Raw genomic sequence first — 17,579 nt, forward strand, 5'->3', positions numbered from 1 at the left:
TTACGCCTTAATTTTAATCAATTCAGCGCATTAAAATCCAATTCAGCGGCTTCGCTGACTTTTTCACGACATTTAAATGAATAAATCTAAGTAATTCAGCGCTTTTTCATTATTTTGTACTAATTCAGCTCATTTAAATCACATCCTGATTTCTAACTGATTTTACTGATCCTCAATTTCTTACTCAGCGACTACATTTACATTTGAGACAATTTTTCATTAATTTGCATTTAAATCAGAACATTGAAATCCAATTCAGCGGGTTTGAATGCCTTTCAAAGATATTCTACAAACGTACGCAATTTAGTTCTTTTTCCTTTAGCCTTAAGTAATTCAGCGCATTCAAATCAGTTCCAAATTTTCTAACTCATTTTTCTGATTCTAAATTTTCAAGTAAGTGCTTGAAGAATTCTTTACTTAAATTAAATTAGTGACTATATTTACTTTTGAAACAATTTTCCGATAAAATTCAATCAATCCAGCGCTTTAAAGTCCAATTCAGCGACGTCGCTTGATTTTACTAACATACTACGACTGAATTTTAGTAATTCACAGTATTTAAATCAGATCCTTAATTCTAAATGTTTATTCTGATCCGCAATTTCAAACTTAGTGCAAATTGAATTCCTTACAAAGTTCAAATCAGTAACTACATTTACAGTGCCCCCATAGCTCAGTTATTAAAGTATTCGCCTGGGCAGCGAAAGGCCCCAGCTCAAGCCTGGGTGGAGGCAGGAATCGCATTCAAGCGAACAATATTCTCATCTGTTCAATATTCTCAGTCCTATATTTACATTTGATTTGAAATAATTTCTCGACTGATTGCAATTAATTCAGCGCTTTCAAATCCAATTCAGCGGTTTTACTTACCTTTTACAGACATCTCACGGATAAATCTGATAAATTCAGCGTATTTTCCCTAACTTCTAGTAATTCAGCGCATTTAAATCATATCCTTATTTCTAACTGATTTTTCTGATGATAAAGTTTTATGATATTGCTTGCAGAATTTTTTACTTAGTCCAAATCAGCCATTACAATTACAGTTGAAATAATTTCTTGAGAAAAATTAATCAATCCAACGCTTTTAGGTCCAATTCAGCGGCTTTGTGTACTTTTTACAAATATTCTACGAATAATTCTAAGTTATTCAGCGCATTCAAATCAGTTGTCTAACTGATTCTTCTTATAGGAAATTTATAACTTAGTGCTTTTTGAATATCTTTTTTAGTCTAAACCAGCAACTACGCTTATATCAGTACAATAACTAAACGAATTTTGTCTTACAAATTCAGACATCTCTTACCTTAAGCCAGAGGTGTGCAAGAACCGTTGAAACCGAATAAATGTCAAAATAAGTTTGTTCAGGTAGCATTTTAACCATAGATGTACAAGCTTCATTTGACGTTTGTTCGGTTTGAAACCGTTCTTGCACACCTCTGCCTTAAGCTTTATTTTCGTTTTGTTTTATTAAGTTATGTATGTTTTGCATGATATACTTTGATTTTGGCATTCCAATATTAATAGAATGTAATTTTCTTAAATTTGCTTCGCGTGAGAATTTTTTGTAATTTTTGTAAACATATGCATCCTATGGATGTTTGGCATAAACAATCTACGAAGGAGCTTTTCCACCGTTTTGCTCTGGAGGTTGGGTATCAATGCTAAGACCGCGGTGGACGCTGAAAACTACAACTTACGTCTGAAGTTTGTAAGCAAGCAAAACATATGTCGTGGATATATGCAGCTCAAGTACAATTAAATAAATAAATAAATAAATAAAATATTTATAATTTCAACTAATTTTAAATATGCTGAATTCCAAACTCAGTAGTTTTAAACTAAAATCCGCGTCTAATAGATTTCCAAGAAAACTTGAAAAATCATTTTCAAACTATTTTCCTTAAAATTTTATCACTTTTAAATCCGTTTAAGTTCTTTATTCGATACTCAAAGAGTAAAATTTTCAATTGTGAATTAGGTCAATTGAAATTTTGATTTTAAAATTTGAAATGTTTATGCAGAGTAATTTTTGAACAATTCAATACTTAAGTGATTAACTAACATTCTATAGAGATAGACACTACTTAACAACTCAGAAGTTTTTAGCTCAATTCAGCATTTCGTCTGCTATTTAATGAATGAGTATAACTTATGGAGATTTTATCAAATTTGAAAACTGCTGAATTTACATTACACCTCTTTTAAGGTGTCTACACATTGGGAGCAATTTTCGTCAAAAATTGCGTTTCTGACAGAAATTTGACGTTTCCCCCTACAACGCTGCAGGGAATTTCCTTCAAAAAAGCAATTTTTGACAAAAATTGCTCCCAATGTGTAGAGGCCATTAGGTATAAATCAAATTTTTATCAGGTTTTAAAGAATTTTGTTTTTGTGAATTTTGGACAATTCAGCGTTCTTTCTTTTACAAGAACACTGGCCATATTTAAAGCTTAGTTACTATTTTTATGTCTTTTTCAATTTTAATATAGAAAACAAGCGATTTATTATAAATTCAGCGCTTTAGTCTTTCTCCATAAATAATTCAGTACATCAATTTCAGTGATTTCAATTTATCTTTTAGAAGTTTTAGAATAAACTCTACGTTTCTAAGTCTAATCAGCTATACTAATAGCTTTTTAATATATTTTTTTATGTGTATAATAAGAAATTCTGCACTTTTTCTTCACTAATAAGTAATTCAGCGCATTTAAGAGCACTTTAATATTTTTTATTTTCTAAACACTAAGTTTATAAAACGGTTAATAACATGATTTGTAGTGCTTGAGTATAAAAAAATAATTTATAGGCAATTCAGCGCTTCTGGTCTTATTTGTAAGCAGCTCAACACTTTTAAATTTCAGTGATGTTATCCTATTTTACAGTTTCTAAACTTCAAACTGCAAATTTTTATGTCATTTCTAAGCAGTTCAGCGCTTTCAACCCCCCCTGTATGTAATTCTGCTCACATAAATTAACTTACGTGATTTAAGGAATTTTGATTAAATAGAGATTTTACAATTCAATTTATGTGGTGAGTTTCTTTTTATGAAAAATTTCAGGAGATTTTTTCGCGTTTTTTTTTATCAAATTGAAGGAAATTAAAAAAATCAAGGATCTAAATTCTGAAAAGCCCATTAAAAGCAATTTATAACTGAACTAAATCATGTCAATTTTATTATGAAAAGCAACCTAAAATAATTTTTAGTGCCAAAAAATGTACATTAATTATTTTTGCTGCACTTGTGCACTTGATAACTTATGTCAAAACCCGTTTCAGTATCAGCACTTTTGAATAAAATTTATGCTCTCTCTTGTATTAATCTTTAAATTTGTTGTTATAGAAAATCTTGTTTCGCTTGAAGATTTAAAGTGAAAATATTAAATAAATTATTTTGCTTAAGTAAATATTAATTAAATAAAAATTCGTATAATTTAACATCACCAAATTATTAGAAGAAAGGGACGAAATGGATAGAAAGGATTTACAAACCTGAGGTTGGCATCCGACGACAATGAAGATGAAGACACCTTGGAGGGCATTAATGAAGTCTGTCACGTACCAGAGGTAATTGGGACCCCCGACAGCCCACGAAATCACATCCGCTATCCATGTCACTCCCATGACCACCACCAATTTCAGGCAAACTCGCCCCAGAGCAGCTCTATAAGTAAATTTTCCACTGTGAGAAAAACATTATGTGTGCAGTTTTATTTGCTTGCTAAATACACTCCAAACAACTCTTCGACACACCGTTCAGAAATTGCGAGTTCTTCTCGTTACAAGGGTTGATGGAATTGTTCGGTAGCTCTATTTATTGTCAAATAAATGGAATTTACAAATTTTCAAATATTTATTTTTTTTATGAAAAAAATGATTTTCGATTTCCCAATTCTAATTTCAAAATAGTGTTTCGGAGACATTAACCCTTTAAGGACGATTGGGTCACCGGTGACCCAAGAATGAAATTTTGCTCTAAAAAGTCAGAAAAAACGATTTTTTCTGACCCTAAATTTTTGACCTTCTCTTCCTTAAAGGGTTAAAAAAGGATTTCAAAATAATTCTATGTAATTCAGGGTCTTTATCTAAGTTCTAAAATCACTCATGAACTTAATAATTAATAGGTCGTTCAATAACTCCGTAGAATAACACATAGATGGCGCCCTTATCAAAAATCCTTAATGTATGCATCTCGAATCACTCATCTTTCAAAATTTGTGTCAAAATTTTACAGCAATCGGACTATGGTTCTCATGTTACAACTGTTATAAGTAACCTATTTACCTAAGTGCTTTTTCAAAATGGAGAATACTGAATTTTTTTTTCGATAAAACATATTTACGTAAGAAATGAAAATCCAATCCAATTTCAAGCTACATATTTATTAATCGGACTCTTCACCGTTAATTAGGATGTGGATGATACAGATTTGGTTTTCGAGCTTTTGGTACGGCAACACAAACAAAAATGGCGCTAAATGTTCTGGTTGACCAAAAGATGTCAATATTTCAATAAAAGCATTGAAAAACGATGATGTGTTGAACGATCCCAAAGTGAAATTAAGAGAAGATGACCAGTCTCGTTTGCTCAGGTCCAAAACCGAAAAAAGGAAAATGAAGCAAAATTGCATGAAATTTTGTTAGAACAGGTCATTCAACCGCTATATTTCGAAGAATAGAACATATGGGAATATTATGCCCCAGACAGATTTACGGCTTAACGCGAGAGATGGCTTAGTAGGAAACTGATGGGAATGTATTCTAAACATTATTTTGATTATAATTACATTAAGCTGTCTCTCCGCTAAAGTCATATGTGTGTCCAACACATTACCCGAAAAGATATTTAACCGATTATAGAAATTTTATTTAAATGACGAACTAAAAACATTACGTTTTTAACGGGATAAAAAAGTCGGGATAAAAGTAATTGAAAACGGTATTATGGACGTTTTCCGATCTTCTCTTAATCGAATTTTACCAAAAATATTTTTTTTCTAAAGCATCCTACGAGCTTATTGATTGACTTATAGTTTTAACATTAAATATTCCACTTTCTTTTTCTCAACTGTAAGTTTGTGTCATCAATTCATATCTGCGATTACAAAAGACTTTTTTGATGTTCCTTTTTAGCAATTTATAAGTATATTTATCTCTTTTTCTAAGTAAACGCATGAATTCTTTGAGATCGATTATTTTTTGTAAAATTTTTATTATGTTGTTTTCTAAATAATTAAGTTGTTTCGAAATTTGATTTAGCTTCATAAGTATAGGTTTGACAGATTGATAGCTTCCTTAGAAATTTTTGATGCACTTTTTTTATTAATTGTGCACCTTCTTTGGGTTCTAAATACAAGTTTAAGGAACTGTACAAGCTGTACAAGCAATGAAGTAGGGTCGGGGGAACGTCTGTTCGACAGGGAACCCCTATTGACACTTTTGCCAAAATGTTGAAAATTATTTAATGTATCTAGTAAAATATAAGTAATATAACGTTTTTTCTGTAATATACCTTTTACTGTAAACAGAGATGTTCAAATTTCGTATCCCAAATGGTACATAGTAGGGTGTCAATAAGTGCTGACACGAGTTCTTAAAGTGTCAATAGACGTTCCTTTCACCCTATTAAATTTTGTCAGCAAAAGATCAAATTTGGTTTGTACTCAATTTAGAAGATTAAAAGCAGAAAAAAATTCATACAAATTTTGTCAAAAAAAATCATTTCATCTACAACCATCCTGGATGTAAAATGCCTCCGACACGACACATCTTTAAGATCTGGAAAATTTTATAAATTTGAATCGGTAGAAATTGCATTTGCTACGATGTTCAACAGAAGAAAACAATGTGAATTTTGATTCCAAGAAACTTTCCTTAAGGTATGTCGGAGTGGCAATTATTAGTTAATTAATTAGTAAAGATTTAGATACTTTACTGACCAGATTTGATTTTTGCACTGAGTAATTTTGATTTTTTACTGCTCATTTGTTTTTGAAGCGAACTTTAAACGTATATATAATTAATACAGGGGTAACATGATAACTTCTTTTTGATAATGCCGACTGCCGATTCTCAAAATTTTAAGTGTTATACAGGGAGCCCGTTTTAAAAGAACTTTTTAGAATTGAAAAAAAAAGAACCTGCGAATTAACCCCGTGTCACAGTAAAATTGCAAGGAATATATTGAGAATAAGTTATAGAAACGCCGTAACGGCGACTTTTCGGCGCCAATTTTTTAGCCTATTTTCAACGCTCAAGAAGGCTCATAGGAAGTGCATTTCAAATTTCCAACGTGAATAAAATTTGCATACATTTAGGGGCACTTCAAAAATTGTTTTACAAATTAGCTCCCATTAGTAGGCAATTCATATCAAATTCTTTCAGTCCGTTTTCTCTTAAACCGGGATTACTTGTAATTATATTTTTTTATTGGTGATGAAAATCTTTATAAACAGTCATATTCTTTTAAGAATGATGGAATAAGTAGTCCAATAAATATTTAAAAACCTGTTATACACACAATAATACAGATTTATCGATACTATTGATTCGATAGTATCGACAAGTTATCACTTCACCCCAATCTTTGATGTGACTGTAGAAGTTAGTTTAGGAGATCTCATTCTCGGAATTTTTAGTATTTTTATTCAGTGTATTTACATATCGTTCTTATTTAAATAATTCAGCGCCCTAAATCCATGCGACACTCTTAAATTCAGCACTTCTAAATTTAATTTCAATTTAAGGTTTTTCACTGATATACTTAAAAGAGCCACCGAATTTTTCCATCAACTCCGCCACATCAATGCAAAATGGACATTTTCTGTTGGTGTATAAAAAACTCATCGTTTATGAGTTTAATAGTTGTTGTCTTTTCCTTTTTTTCTGATCTCTGCTTGAACTTTAAATGGTTGGTGTCACACTCTTTCAAGAAATAGTTTCCATTAGAGGCCATTTAAGTATGCTCCTTTGTGCAACGATATATAGATATAAATTTTAATCAATTTGATCTTGATGAATATTGGAGAACCCAGAGGAAAAAGTTAATTTAATCACAAGAGAGCCATTTTCTCCACTATTTTTTTTCCATCCATTCTCTCCAAAAAATGATCATCTGCGATAGGCATTTAATAGGTCTTATGAGAAACTTAGTAATGCTGTTCAATGTGAATATTGTCATTGTTAGGCATACTTTTATCTCAAACATTAAATCTTCTCTAATGGATATTATGAAAGATTACTTTGTGATCTTACTCCATTAAAAGTAAGTACAAAAAAAGAGGAACTGTAATTGTTGATCTCGGGTCATTCCCAAATAAAGTACAAAATTGTGAATATTTACACAATTAAGAGATGAAAATTTCTTAGTTTGTTTTTTCATCACCAAAATAAATTGTTTCAATGTCTTTTCGTCATTATTTTTCGGATACAATTCAGTGTCAACTAGACGTAAAAAAGAACCAGATTTTCTCACGGAAACCACACAAGGTATTGAAAATGAACCAAAGAAGCACAACAAAAAATACCTGAAGATTTATACTCTTGTACATATATTTTGTTGTATGTCTCAAGGAAACTCACCGTTCTGTTGTGGATTTAACATCATCTCTCTTCCATAGTCCACATGTCAATTGACGAGCCGTTGATGCAAAAAGAATGATATTCACAAAAAGTAAAACACCTATTGGACCGAAGAAGTATGTCAAAATCTCCACGTCACCTATTTTTTTTTTGGGAAGAATCATCAAAAGAAGAAAAGAAAACCATTACAATAGAGAAAGTTTTATAGAAGGTGAAAGATGAAGAAAATATTATTTGGTTTATATGAAAATATCCAATAAATTTGTCAATTATTGAACCTCTCAAATATCGTAAAAGTCTTCAATATAAATAATAAAAATTCTTTTATTGCTCGAAGTCTATAGAGAAGAAGCAGTATGTCTAGTCTAATCCATCGACTTTATGTTATGACAATATTTCGACTTCCCGTCAAGAAATTGAATTTAAATAGAATTTTGGAAAGCTTAAGTTTCGAGAAAACAGCATAAAGCTGATTGTCCGTCCGGTCGTTCGACCATAAGCCGAGCGGTCAGAGATAGCGACTCGCGATTTTCGGAGGACCCTCTTTTAAGTCTACAAGATCCTAAAAACGCGTTTTGTCCGTTTTGCAATATCTAAATAATATGACGTGTATTTATTTTTTAGCTAAAACGCCTTTGAATCATTCCTAATAACAATTTTTCAAAGTGAAAATCTAACAAGTTACAAAACATATTTCTTAACCGATTGGGATAAATTTGCATGCATTTGAAAGGTCTTAGAATTCCAGACAAATCTAAACCAGATCTAATCGGTTATATAGTAGTTCTAAAGCGATAATTCATATTCGATTGACGTCATATAACACAATTGTACTACTCATTTGTCCGTTATTTTGTAATATTTTATTGAAAGCAATATTTAAGTACGTTAAATATGTATAAACTATACTAAAAATTAGAAGAAGCTGGATTTTTCTGTGCTTTTCCAAAAAAAAAAACTCGAAAAGCAACTAAGTTTTGGCCTCCTAATCAGGTGAACCACCTTAATGAAATTTCTACGGTGAAATATTACACTGTCAATTGTGATTAGAAACTCATGTATTAAAACTTAATAAAATTAATGGATTTTAGCTTTATTTACATCACAAGGAATCAAATAATAAGACTGCAGCAATGAGAATTTATTATAATTAAAATTTAATACTGATTTTTTTAAGAAAAAAAATCACTGTTTTCATTTGGCATTGTGAAAATTCCAATTTAGCTCAAATACTGAATTATCTCAATACAACCTATACTTGTGTATTTTTTCAGATTTTTTTCAAATTAATTGTACGACAATATGTATATATAAAAAAGAAACAGTGAAGAATTTAACGATATAACTTTTCGTTCTATTGATCCTTTCTTTAAGTTAGATTTGGTGGGGAAAAAACTATGTGAAAACTTATCAGTTCTGAAGGATGTTAGACCCCGTAATCATGATTATTTTTCCCCAAAAATGAAACGGTTAAATAACTTAAATAGGGGAAACTGGGGCAAAAAGTCACAAATCGAAAAATTCAAAATTCAATATCTTTCAAGGTAAAAAACATAGCGGCTCAATTTTTTTCTATAGACAGCCTCCATAGACTTTCTTCAAGATCGTAGGTTTCTTAGAATTCGATCAAGGAATTTAGAAAATAAAAAATATCGAAATTTTTAGCCCTCTTTTTGAAATATTTTCCTTGCAGAAGATAACAATTACCTACTTATTTTCTAAAACTGATGCACTGGTGAATATTTTCTAAATAATTTGGATTCTTTGTATACGAATCCGCTATCTACTTTAGAATTTCAAAAAGGTTCTTTTCTCCAGAAATCCTTTTATTAAAAATGGGCACTTGGGGTAAAAAGTAACAAAAGGTATAGAGCAAAAAGTAACAAAAAGCGAAGCAATTTCTGATGTCTCACGGCGAAAAGAAACGTCATTACCATATCTCGCCGCTTGTTTGCATTGGTCAAACGATTTGCAGTCCCTTGTGTTTTTTCTAAAATAACTTGAAAAGCGCTTTTCTCGTTTTCTCACTTTTCTCGCAGAGAAAACGGTGTTTTACAAAGGTGTAGATGAATCAATTTTCTATGAAAATATGTCTTCTAAGTATTTTTGAAATTTACAGAAGCCCGTAATGAAGCGAATCAAAATATGATAGTCTGGTGCTATTTGCCCCAGCATTTTTGAGAATGCTCAGAAAATTACCTTTTAGAAATCGGCTCGATAAACGTATTTCCTTACAAAATAGAGGAAAGTTACTTTCACAAAGTTATAGAGCGGTAAATTTCCTATAAAACTGCGCTAATTAGAAATTTTTGAAGCGCTCGAGTAGCTTGTAAAAAAAAATAAAATATCCGTTTGTGACTTTTTGCCCCAGTCTCCCCTACCCTCTAAAATTAACATGTAAGTACTTGTGGAGTGTAACATCAAACTTCCAATTACGAGCATCCTGCAAAGATGGTACGCATCCGCATCGTTTTTTTATTCCTTGTTCGAAAACCAACCTAAAGAGAGTATCAATAAAACGCAAAGTGATATCATAAATTTCCCCTTATGACTCTGTAAAAGTCTCGTGAATTTGCTCAACAGTTTGAAAATATGAGAATTAAATTAATTCAGTGCAGTGAAAACTGACAGATTTTTTTTGCTTTCTCACTAAAATCGTTTGAGGACAGTTTTAAAATAGGAGGGTCAATAAAATGTCTTAAAATAGTTCGTCTTCTTCATTTTTTTCCATATGATAGAAAATTAATGACAATGTTTTCACAAATTTATACCACTTGGCGCTGTCTTATTTTTAGCACAAGGAAGACACTATAAATCCAAAAAGATGAGTTCCTCTATGCGTAATCGGCTTATTTTGTCAAAATTCATCAACATGACATGAGGATTTTGCTTGATTAAAGGTCAATTTTGTGGTAATTTTTCTAAGCTTCTCTCGATCTTCTTTATTGCAATCAAGAAGACACGAATTCGTGCCATTTTTGCCTTCAAGAAAATTACAGAAAAAAAGCCACGTGATTAGAGTAGAAAATGAGGGAGGAAAAAAAATTGTGCTGAATAACCGTGAGTACTTCTTAAAATGAATTTGATAAATGCAATTTCCTTTGAAAATTGACAGGATATATTTCACGGTATTGAAGCAATTTTCCTCACCATCGACTCTGCTCGTCCATTAAAGACACTATGTATGAATGCCAGAAATTGGCACCAGTTTGGTAAAGCCACCCCTTTAATCGCTATTTAGCAGAGCCTCTTCGGTTTGGGCGTCTGGCCAAAAACGCACCCTCACCCAAGGGGGAAATATTTCAAATATTTTTAATTAAAATTCCTAATATTCAATTGTAATGTAAAAATTAAAAACCTTAAAAGAAATTTGTACAGAAAGCCTATTTTCTAATTTATGATCGTTAAGCACTATTCACACTTAATTAAATCGGTGTGGCAGCCAAAATCCCGAATGGTCTAAATACTGAAAGAGACGGAATTATACGGTGGGAAGGGGCCTCTCGACATTTCATTTTTCCATTCGTTTTTGCATGTAGACACTGAAGACTATTGGCAAGTTTTTTCGTAAAGAGAATTGACTTATCAGTCTGATATATTTCGAAATTGTGCATTAAGAGCTATCTAAAAATATATATTTCATAGTGCTCGCCGAAATAATATAAGAACTACGAGGAAATTTGTTTAAGTCGCGGTGCAATATCTTCAAAATTTTTACAAGGAAAAGTAAAAAATATCTTCACTTTTTATCAGGCTTGATGGGCCCCTGCGGCGGGTTATATGGGGCCAAATTTCTCAAACTTCCAAGAAACGCGGGTGTAATCGTGATAAACAGTTTTACGATTTTGGCGTACGGGATTAAAGCTTTTCGGAATTTTGGAGATTGGAATTTTGTCTTTCGGGACTTTGACCAGAACCGAATTAAAAATCGGTTCATTTCCGCTACTTAAAAGATAAATATTTTTGCCATCCCTATTTTTTTTCTTTAAATTCAAGATTTTTCGAAAGCTTTGTCACGCAAAATATAAAGCAATCGCTTTAAATTCCAAAAAAAATATAACTATATATAATATACACTGAATTGATTGCGAATAAATTATGAATATAGTGCCCAACGCACAATAAGTTTTGTTTTATTAACATGTTTTTGACGTTTAAATGAAATTGAATTAAATCTAGATCTAGTCATCTCGCTCACTCTCATAGGAAATTTTGAAAACATATTTACAAACAAAAATTATTGTACGCTGGGCATAATAAAGTTTGAACAAAATTAAAGTGTTGATATTTTTTTTTTAATAAAAATTGTCAATTGCACAAAAAGCATTGACTATGAAAATTCATGGTCTGAAAAATCAATTTTAATTTTAATTAAAATTGCAAGAATCATAATTTATATAAGAAAATTAAATAAAATGCATTGATGCTCCGAGGTCCATGTTGTAACAAATTTGATACACCTTTTTTTCTCTCTCTGTTTATGAGTTCTATGCAAAAAACTAGCTGATTTATTAATTTATATACATGGTGCTTGAAAAAAGCTTGTTACACTTATTATATCTTTGAAAATAAATAGATAAAAGGATTTATGTAAGTTTTATCCAGTTTTACTGTTGATTCCGTTGAGAAATTCATAACTTTGGATAATGATGTTAAAATAAACAGGGACTCTTTTAGAAAACCCTTTAGAGATTCGGTATAGCCCATTCGATAATGAATAGACGAGAAGACACTGGTAAAAATAAAAGGATCAAATTGATCCAAATTTGATCCTTTTGCAAAGAGTGGATCAAATTTCAAACGTTGAATGTACATTTATCATAATAGAACATGTTAATTTGATCTATCCTTTTCAAAAGGATCAAATTTGGATAAATTTCATCCTTTTATTTTTACCAGTGGATAGCACAATAACCTCAACAAATTCTCGCTTGTCTCCAACAAGATTTACTTTCTGATTATCGAAAAATACTTAATCACTGCCCATTTTCCCAATTTGTCAATATTTTCTTACATATCCACAAATTTTTTTTTTTTAGAACACTTGTCACGTGAAGACAGTTATGAAGGATTCCCTGATCCATTTTGGACAGTTTCTTCTACGTTTTCTTTCTCACATTTTCACAAAAAGAAAACAGAAATATTATAGATTTACAAATTAATTTCAAAATTCGAAATATCGTGCTAATACTAATATCATGCAACCTAAATCCGAAATTCCGAAGCTGCAAAATCCGGTAAAATTTCAATTCATTTGGGTTTCTGGGGTGGAACGATAAGTTTTCGATACTGTCGAATCCATAGTATCGATAAATTCGATAAATTTATATCTCTTAGATTAAGTCAATTACAACTTTTTACGCATCGTTAGGCCATTTATTATGACATTCTTAAGAAAATGTGACTGTAGCTAAATATCTATATTAGCTACAAGACAGCTATCGCTTAAATTTTTCAGAATCGGCAGTCGATACTATCGAAAATAAGTTATCATGTCACCCCTGACCTATTTAGAATTTTGGTTTTTGAGGCTTTGTTTTCCACCGAAAACGTTTAGTTTTCAAAAAATTTTGAAATATCAATTTCAATTTTTCCAGTGCTATTTATTGTGTATTCTCTATATATTCACCCCTTGATTTCACCCTGTTCAGAACAACATCCTGCACTCACCAGAACAAATTTATTTATCGTGGGGATTCCTTGGAATCGATTCAAACACTCCTCCATGTTTTACACCACATATACACAAATGTTACGCGTAAAATTATTGCTTTAGAATTTCCTGCACACAATATTGATGCGTTCTTTATTAAATTTCCCACCCAGGACTTTCTACTACATCCTGACAATGCCAAACCCTAGAATGAGTGAAAGAATGTTCTGACTTTTGGGTGAGATATTGCATGTCAAAGAAAGTTTCTCTAATTGCCAAATTCTTAGAATTTTACACTTATGTCGAGACAACCGAGACAACAGAAAGGAGATTCTTTTTAAAAGTTTGCCTTCTAGTTGCCTTCTCCCTATAAAAACTTATTGTAAAGTCATTCAATAAATTGTACTTTCGTGCTAAAATGCACTTTCATCCACAAAAGACCGAAAGAAGGAGGTTAAATTCTTTCCTTTCGTGTTCAAAAATTATGTCATTTTCATCTCATATTCAGATGAGAAAAATTTTATTATTCGTCTGGAAGAAACAATTTAATTATCTTCCCAGTTTCTTCTTTTTTTTTGTCTTCTTTGCATACTGAAATTGAAAGTTGAATGAACATTCCTCAAAAGTTGCTTCTGCTGGCTTCTTTTTGGCAAGAAACTGCCGACGTTCCTTTCTCATTTGAATAATATCACAAAACAAGAATTAATAAGTTAAATGCAAGACTTACATTAGTTCCAAATGAGAAAAATTAAATATGCATTCTTAGAATTTGAAATGGAACACTTTAATTTTCAACTTCAAGCTATTGGAATGTAAATAATTTCCACACGATTTAATATGCCTCATCTAGAATCTCTGTTGCTTTTGCAAAACGGGATTTTCACGGGAGAAGTTTCTCGTACAAGTATTTTAAAATGCATTAACCACGAAAAACTTAACGATCTCTTTCTTTAAAAGCATCCCAAAAAAGCAAAATAAAAAGAGTAATACCTCAAACATACTTCCTCTCTCAACATTTTCGTAACTCCTCTCCATAAGTGTAGTAAAGTAAAAAAAAAAGCTGAGGGCCCATTGAGAGATCTAATTAACCATCAACGCGATCTTATGAAATTTGACAGTGGTTGCTCATTTGTATGGGAAACAAGTGACCGAAATAGGGCATTTCTCAACATGCTCGCTTCTTTTTTTTTCGTCTGCGCAAAACTGTGTCTTGTTTTGAAGACCGGCAGATGTTCAAGATCACTTGTTTGGATATTTAGAATTCTCGGAAAAATTGCTCAAATGTTCACAATGAAGAAATCTCAGGTAAGATTTTGCGTCTTCATCTCTTTCAAAATGTTCTCAAAACAGTAAATACGGAGAAGGCAATAAAAAATGTAACACCTCTCAAAATGGAATTTTCTTTTAGTTAAGTTCAATTCAAAAGCAATCTTAAACATTAAAAAAAAAAGTGTGGAAAAAAATGCAATTCATATAAACTAGGAGCGACCAGAAAAGCTATGCAAGCCATTGTAAGGAGACCTCGATCTCGTGGCAGCCCTAGGACAAGGTAACTGAATCAAATTCAGAATTTTGCGTAGGAGCGCCTCCTGAAGTTACGGAGGATCGACAAGCGTAGGCTGTTAACCTTGATGTCATGGGCCCGCTAAACGGTTGAAAATGAGGAGAGAAACGGTTGAAAATGATGATGATGATAAAATAGGAGCGATTTATAGGGAAGTCATTCGAAGACCCAACAAATCACTATCTCTAATCGTTTGAACCGTTTGAACTCTAGATCTAGTGATGTAAAAGCCGAAAAACTAGGAAGACTATTATTAAACTATTGAAACGCCGAAAATTTTTCTTTGGCCTCCAGCAAGCGCGGATGCAATCATGGAAGCAGATAAGACACCTTTAAGAAGTCGGAATTTTGGCGGTCTGGTCGGGGTCTCGTAGTTTTCGGGATTTTGTAGTTCTCGATTCTGGCTTTTCGAGATTTTTATCCATTCTAAATTTTGGCTTTTCAAGATATTGACGCATTCGGAATTTTGGCTTTTCGAAATTTTGACCCATGCGGGATTTTGGCTTTTTGGGAATTCTGTCCCAATCGGGACTTTGGCTTTTCGGGATTTCAACTCATTCGGGGTTTTGGATTTTCGAGGTTTTGAGTCATTCGAAATATAGGCATTCAACATTTTGGCCCTTCAGAACTTTGACCCATTCGAGGTATTGAGTTTTCGGGATTTTGACCCAATCAGGATTGTAGTTTTCTGAATTTTAGTCAATTAAGGATTTTGGTTTTTCGGGATATTGGCCCATTCGGGATTTTAGATTCTTGGTATTTTGGTTATTCAGAATTTGGGCTTTTCGAATTTTTGACTTAGGGCAGAATCACATTGACAGTAAAATGCTCACCGTATTTCGTTAATTTACGCATTTTCATTGGAATTCTTATACAAATTTTCAATTACCGTATTACTTTTTCTCATACTCAGTGGCACTAGGTGAAAATAATGTAAGAAAATTGAAGAAATAAAGCGAAAATTCGATAAACGATGAGCAAAAAAACTGTACGATTAATTTTTCCGACAGTTTTGTTTTGCTTGTCGTTTATCGAATTTTCGTTTTATTTCTTCAATTTTCTTACAATATTTTCACCTAGTGCCACCGGGTATGAGAAAATGTAATACGGTAATTGAGAATTTGCGTTAAAATTGCAATCAAAACGCGTAAATTAACGAAATACGGTGAGACTTTGACGGTGACGGTAAGCATTTTACTGTCAATGTGATTCTGCCCATATTCGGAATTTTGGATTTTCTGGGTTTTGGTCTTTTCAGGATTTTGACTCTTCAGAATTTAAATCCATTCGAGAAATTGACTTTTCGGATTTTGACCCATTCGGTATTTTGACTTTTCAAGATAATAGTTACTTTAGGATTTTGGCTCTTCGGAATTTTGACCTATTCAGGATTCTGGCTTTTCTGAATTTCGACACATTCAGGATTTTGGCTTTATAGGATTTTGACAGATTCGGGTTTTTCGTTTTTCGGCATTTTTGTTATTGGGGATTTCGACCTATTCGTGATTCTGACTTTCAGGATATTAACCCATCCTGGACTTTGGCTTTTCGGGATTTTGACGTTCGAGATTTTAGACTTAACGTATTTAGCCTAAACACAGTCATTCTCATTTTATTGCACAAATTCAAAGAAGGCATTGTTAAAAACACACCGATGTGGAACTAACTCGTTAAAGAAACCGGAAATCGTCAGAATATAGGTATCATTGATTTATCATTTGTCAAAAAAATCAATTATAATCCTAATTTTTGATCCGATATTAAAACTATTTGTAATTCTGTTAAATTAAAAAATAAATAAATAAAATGACAAAGAATTGTCGTGTTTGCCAATCCTGAAAGCATTACACACCATGGAGAGTATTTAAAGAAAATTCACTTAATGGAGCTACTACCACAGTAAACATTCTACATAAAACTTAAAAATAAACAACATATTTTTGACATTATTTGCAGAAACCGGAGTATCACTCCGAATGCTGACGCCATGAGACAAGATCAGATGGCGCTGTGATCGAGTGATAGCTTTCTCAGCGGTATATTTTAAATTTTAATTTCGGTTAGGAAAAAACTTTATCTAAAATTTGACATTATCAAATATTTTAGTCTCATAGTGTTTTCTGATTGGCTAGAATTTAAAAGGCTATTAAAATTTTTAAAACCAATCAATAAGAACGTAAAGGGGATTGATTTTTTTATGAATTAAATATTTGCTTTTTAATTATATTTTTCTAAAAATTTAACTGACAATTTCTTACTTGAATTTTCCTCAAATTTTTAATATCAATTTTCAAAAACGCGTTGTAATTTTTCAGGATAGTTTTTTTACAATAACCATCAAGAAAATTTAAGAAACTGCCTGCATATTGTGTATACGAACAGAAATGAACCAACATGCACAAACTAAAGCAAAATGGAAAAAGATAAATAATTATAAATGAAAACTTATAAATAAACTCAGCACAGTGGGTAAATTAAAAGCGCAAAGATAATTTAATTGCAAGTGTGGAACAATCTAAGTGGAACTCTTCAGATGGTAATTGAAAATACTTTGGCCTCCCCCCTGACATTTTGCCTTTTCCTGCCACTATTTTTTTCCAGCCTCCTCTATATATACTCCCCACAAGATTCTCTCCCCCATATAACCTTCAGCTAATATAAAATGATATAAAGAGATAATTGTGAGATTTTACCATAGAACCAGCATCTTGCTTCGCCAAATCGTGGTCTCAAAAATGACTCGTCTGTACTATCTGGCAAATTGTCAAGAATTGCTGCAAC

At 31.9% G+C, this 17,579-nt stretch overlaps 1 protein-coding gene across 1 annotated transcript in view; it reads right to left on the minus strand.

Moving 5' to 3' along the window:
• The window catches only part of LOC129808216 (probable G-protein coupled receptor Mth-like 1), a 72,050-nt gene that overhangs the window by 1,328 nt on the left and 53,143 nt on the right, over positions 1-17,579 (minus strand). The window contains exons 5-7 of the mRNA XM_055858022.1: positions 17,492-17,566; positions 7,582-7,720; positions 3,494-3,665 (exon numbers count right to left, since the gene is read on the minus strand). Coding sequence (XP_055713997.1) covers positions 3,494-3,665; positions 7,582-7,720; positions 17,492-17,566 — 386 coding nt within the window. The remainder of the gene's footprint in view (positions 1-3,493; positions 3,666-7,581; positions 7,721-17,491; positions 17,567-17,579) is intronic.

Source organism: Phlebotomus papatasi, chromosome 3, assembly GCF_024763615.1.
Source record: "Phlebotomus papatasi isolate M1 chromosome 3, Ppap_2.1, whole genome shotgun sequence".
Lineage (NCBI taxonomy): Eukaryota > Metazoa > Arthropoda > Insecta > Diptera > Psychodidae > Phlebotomus > Phlebotomus papatasi.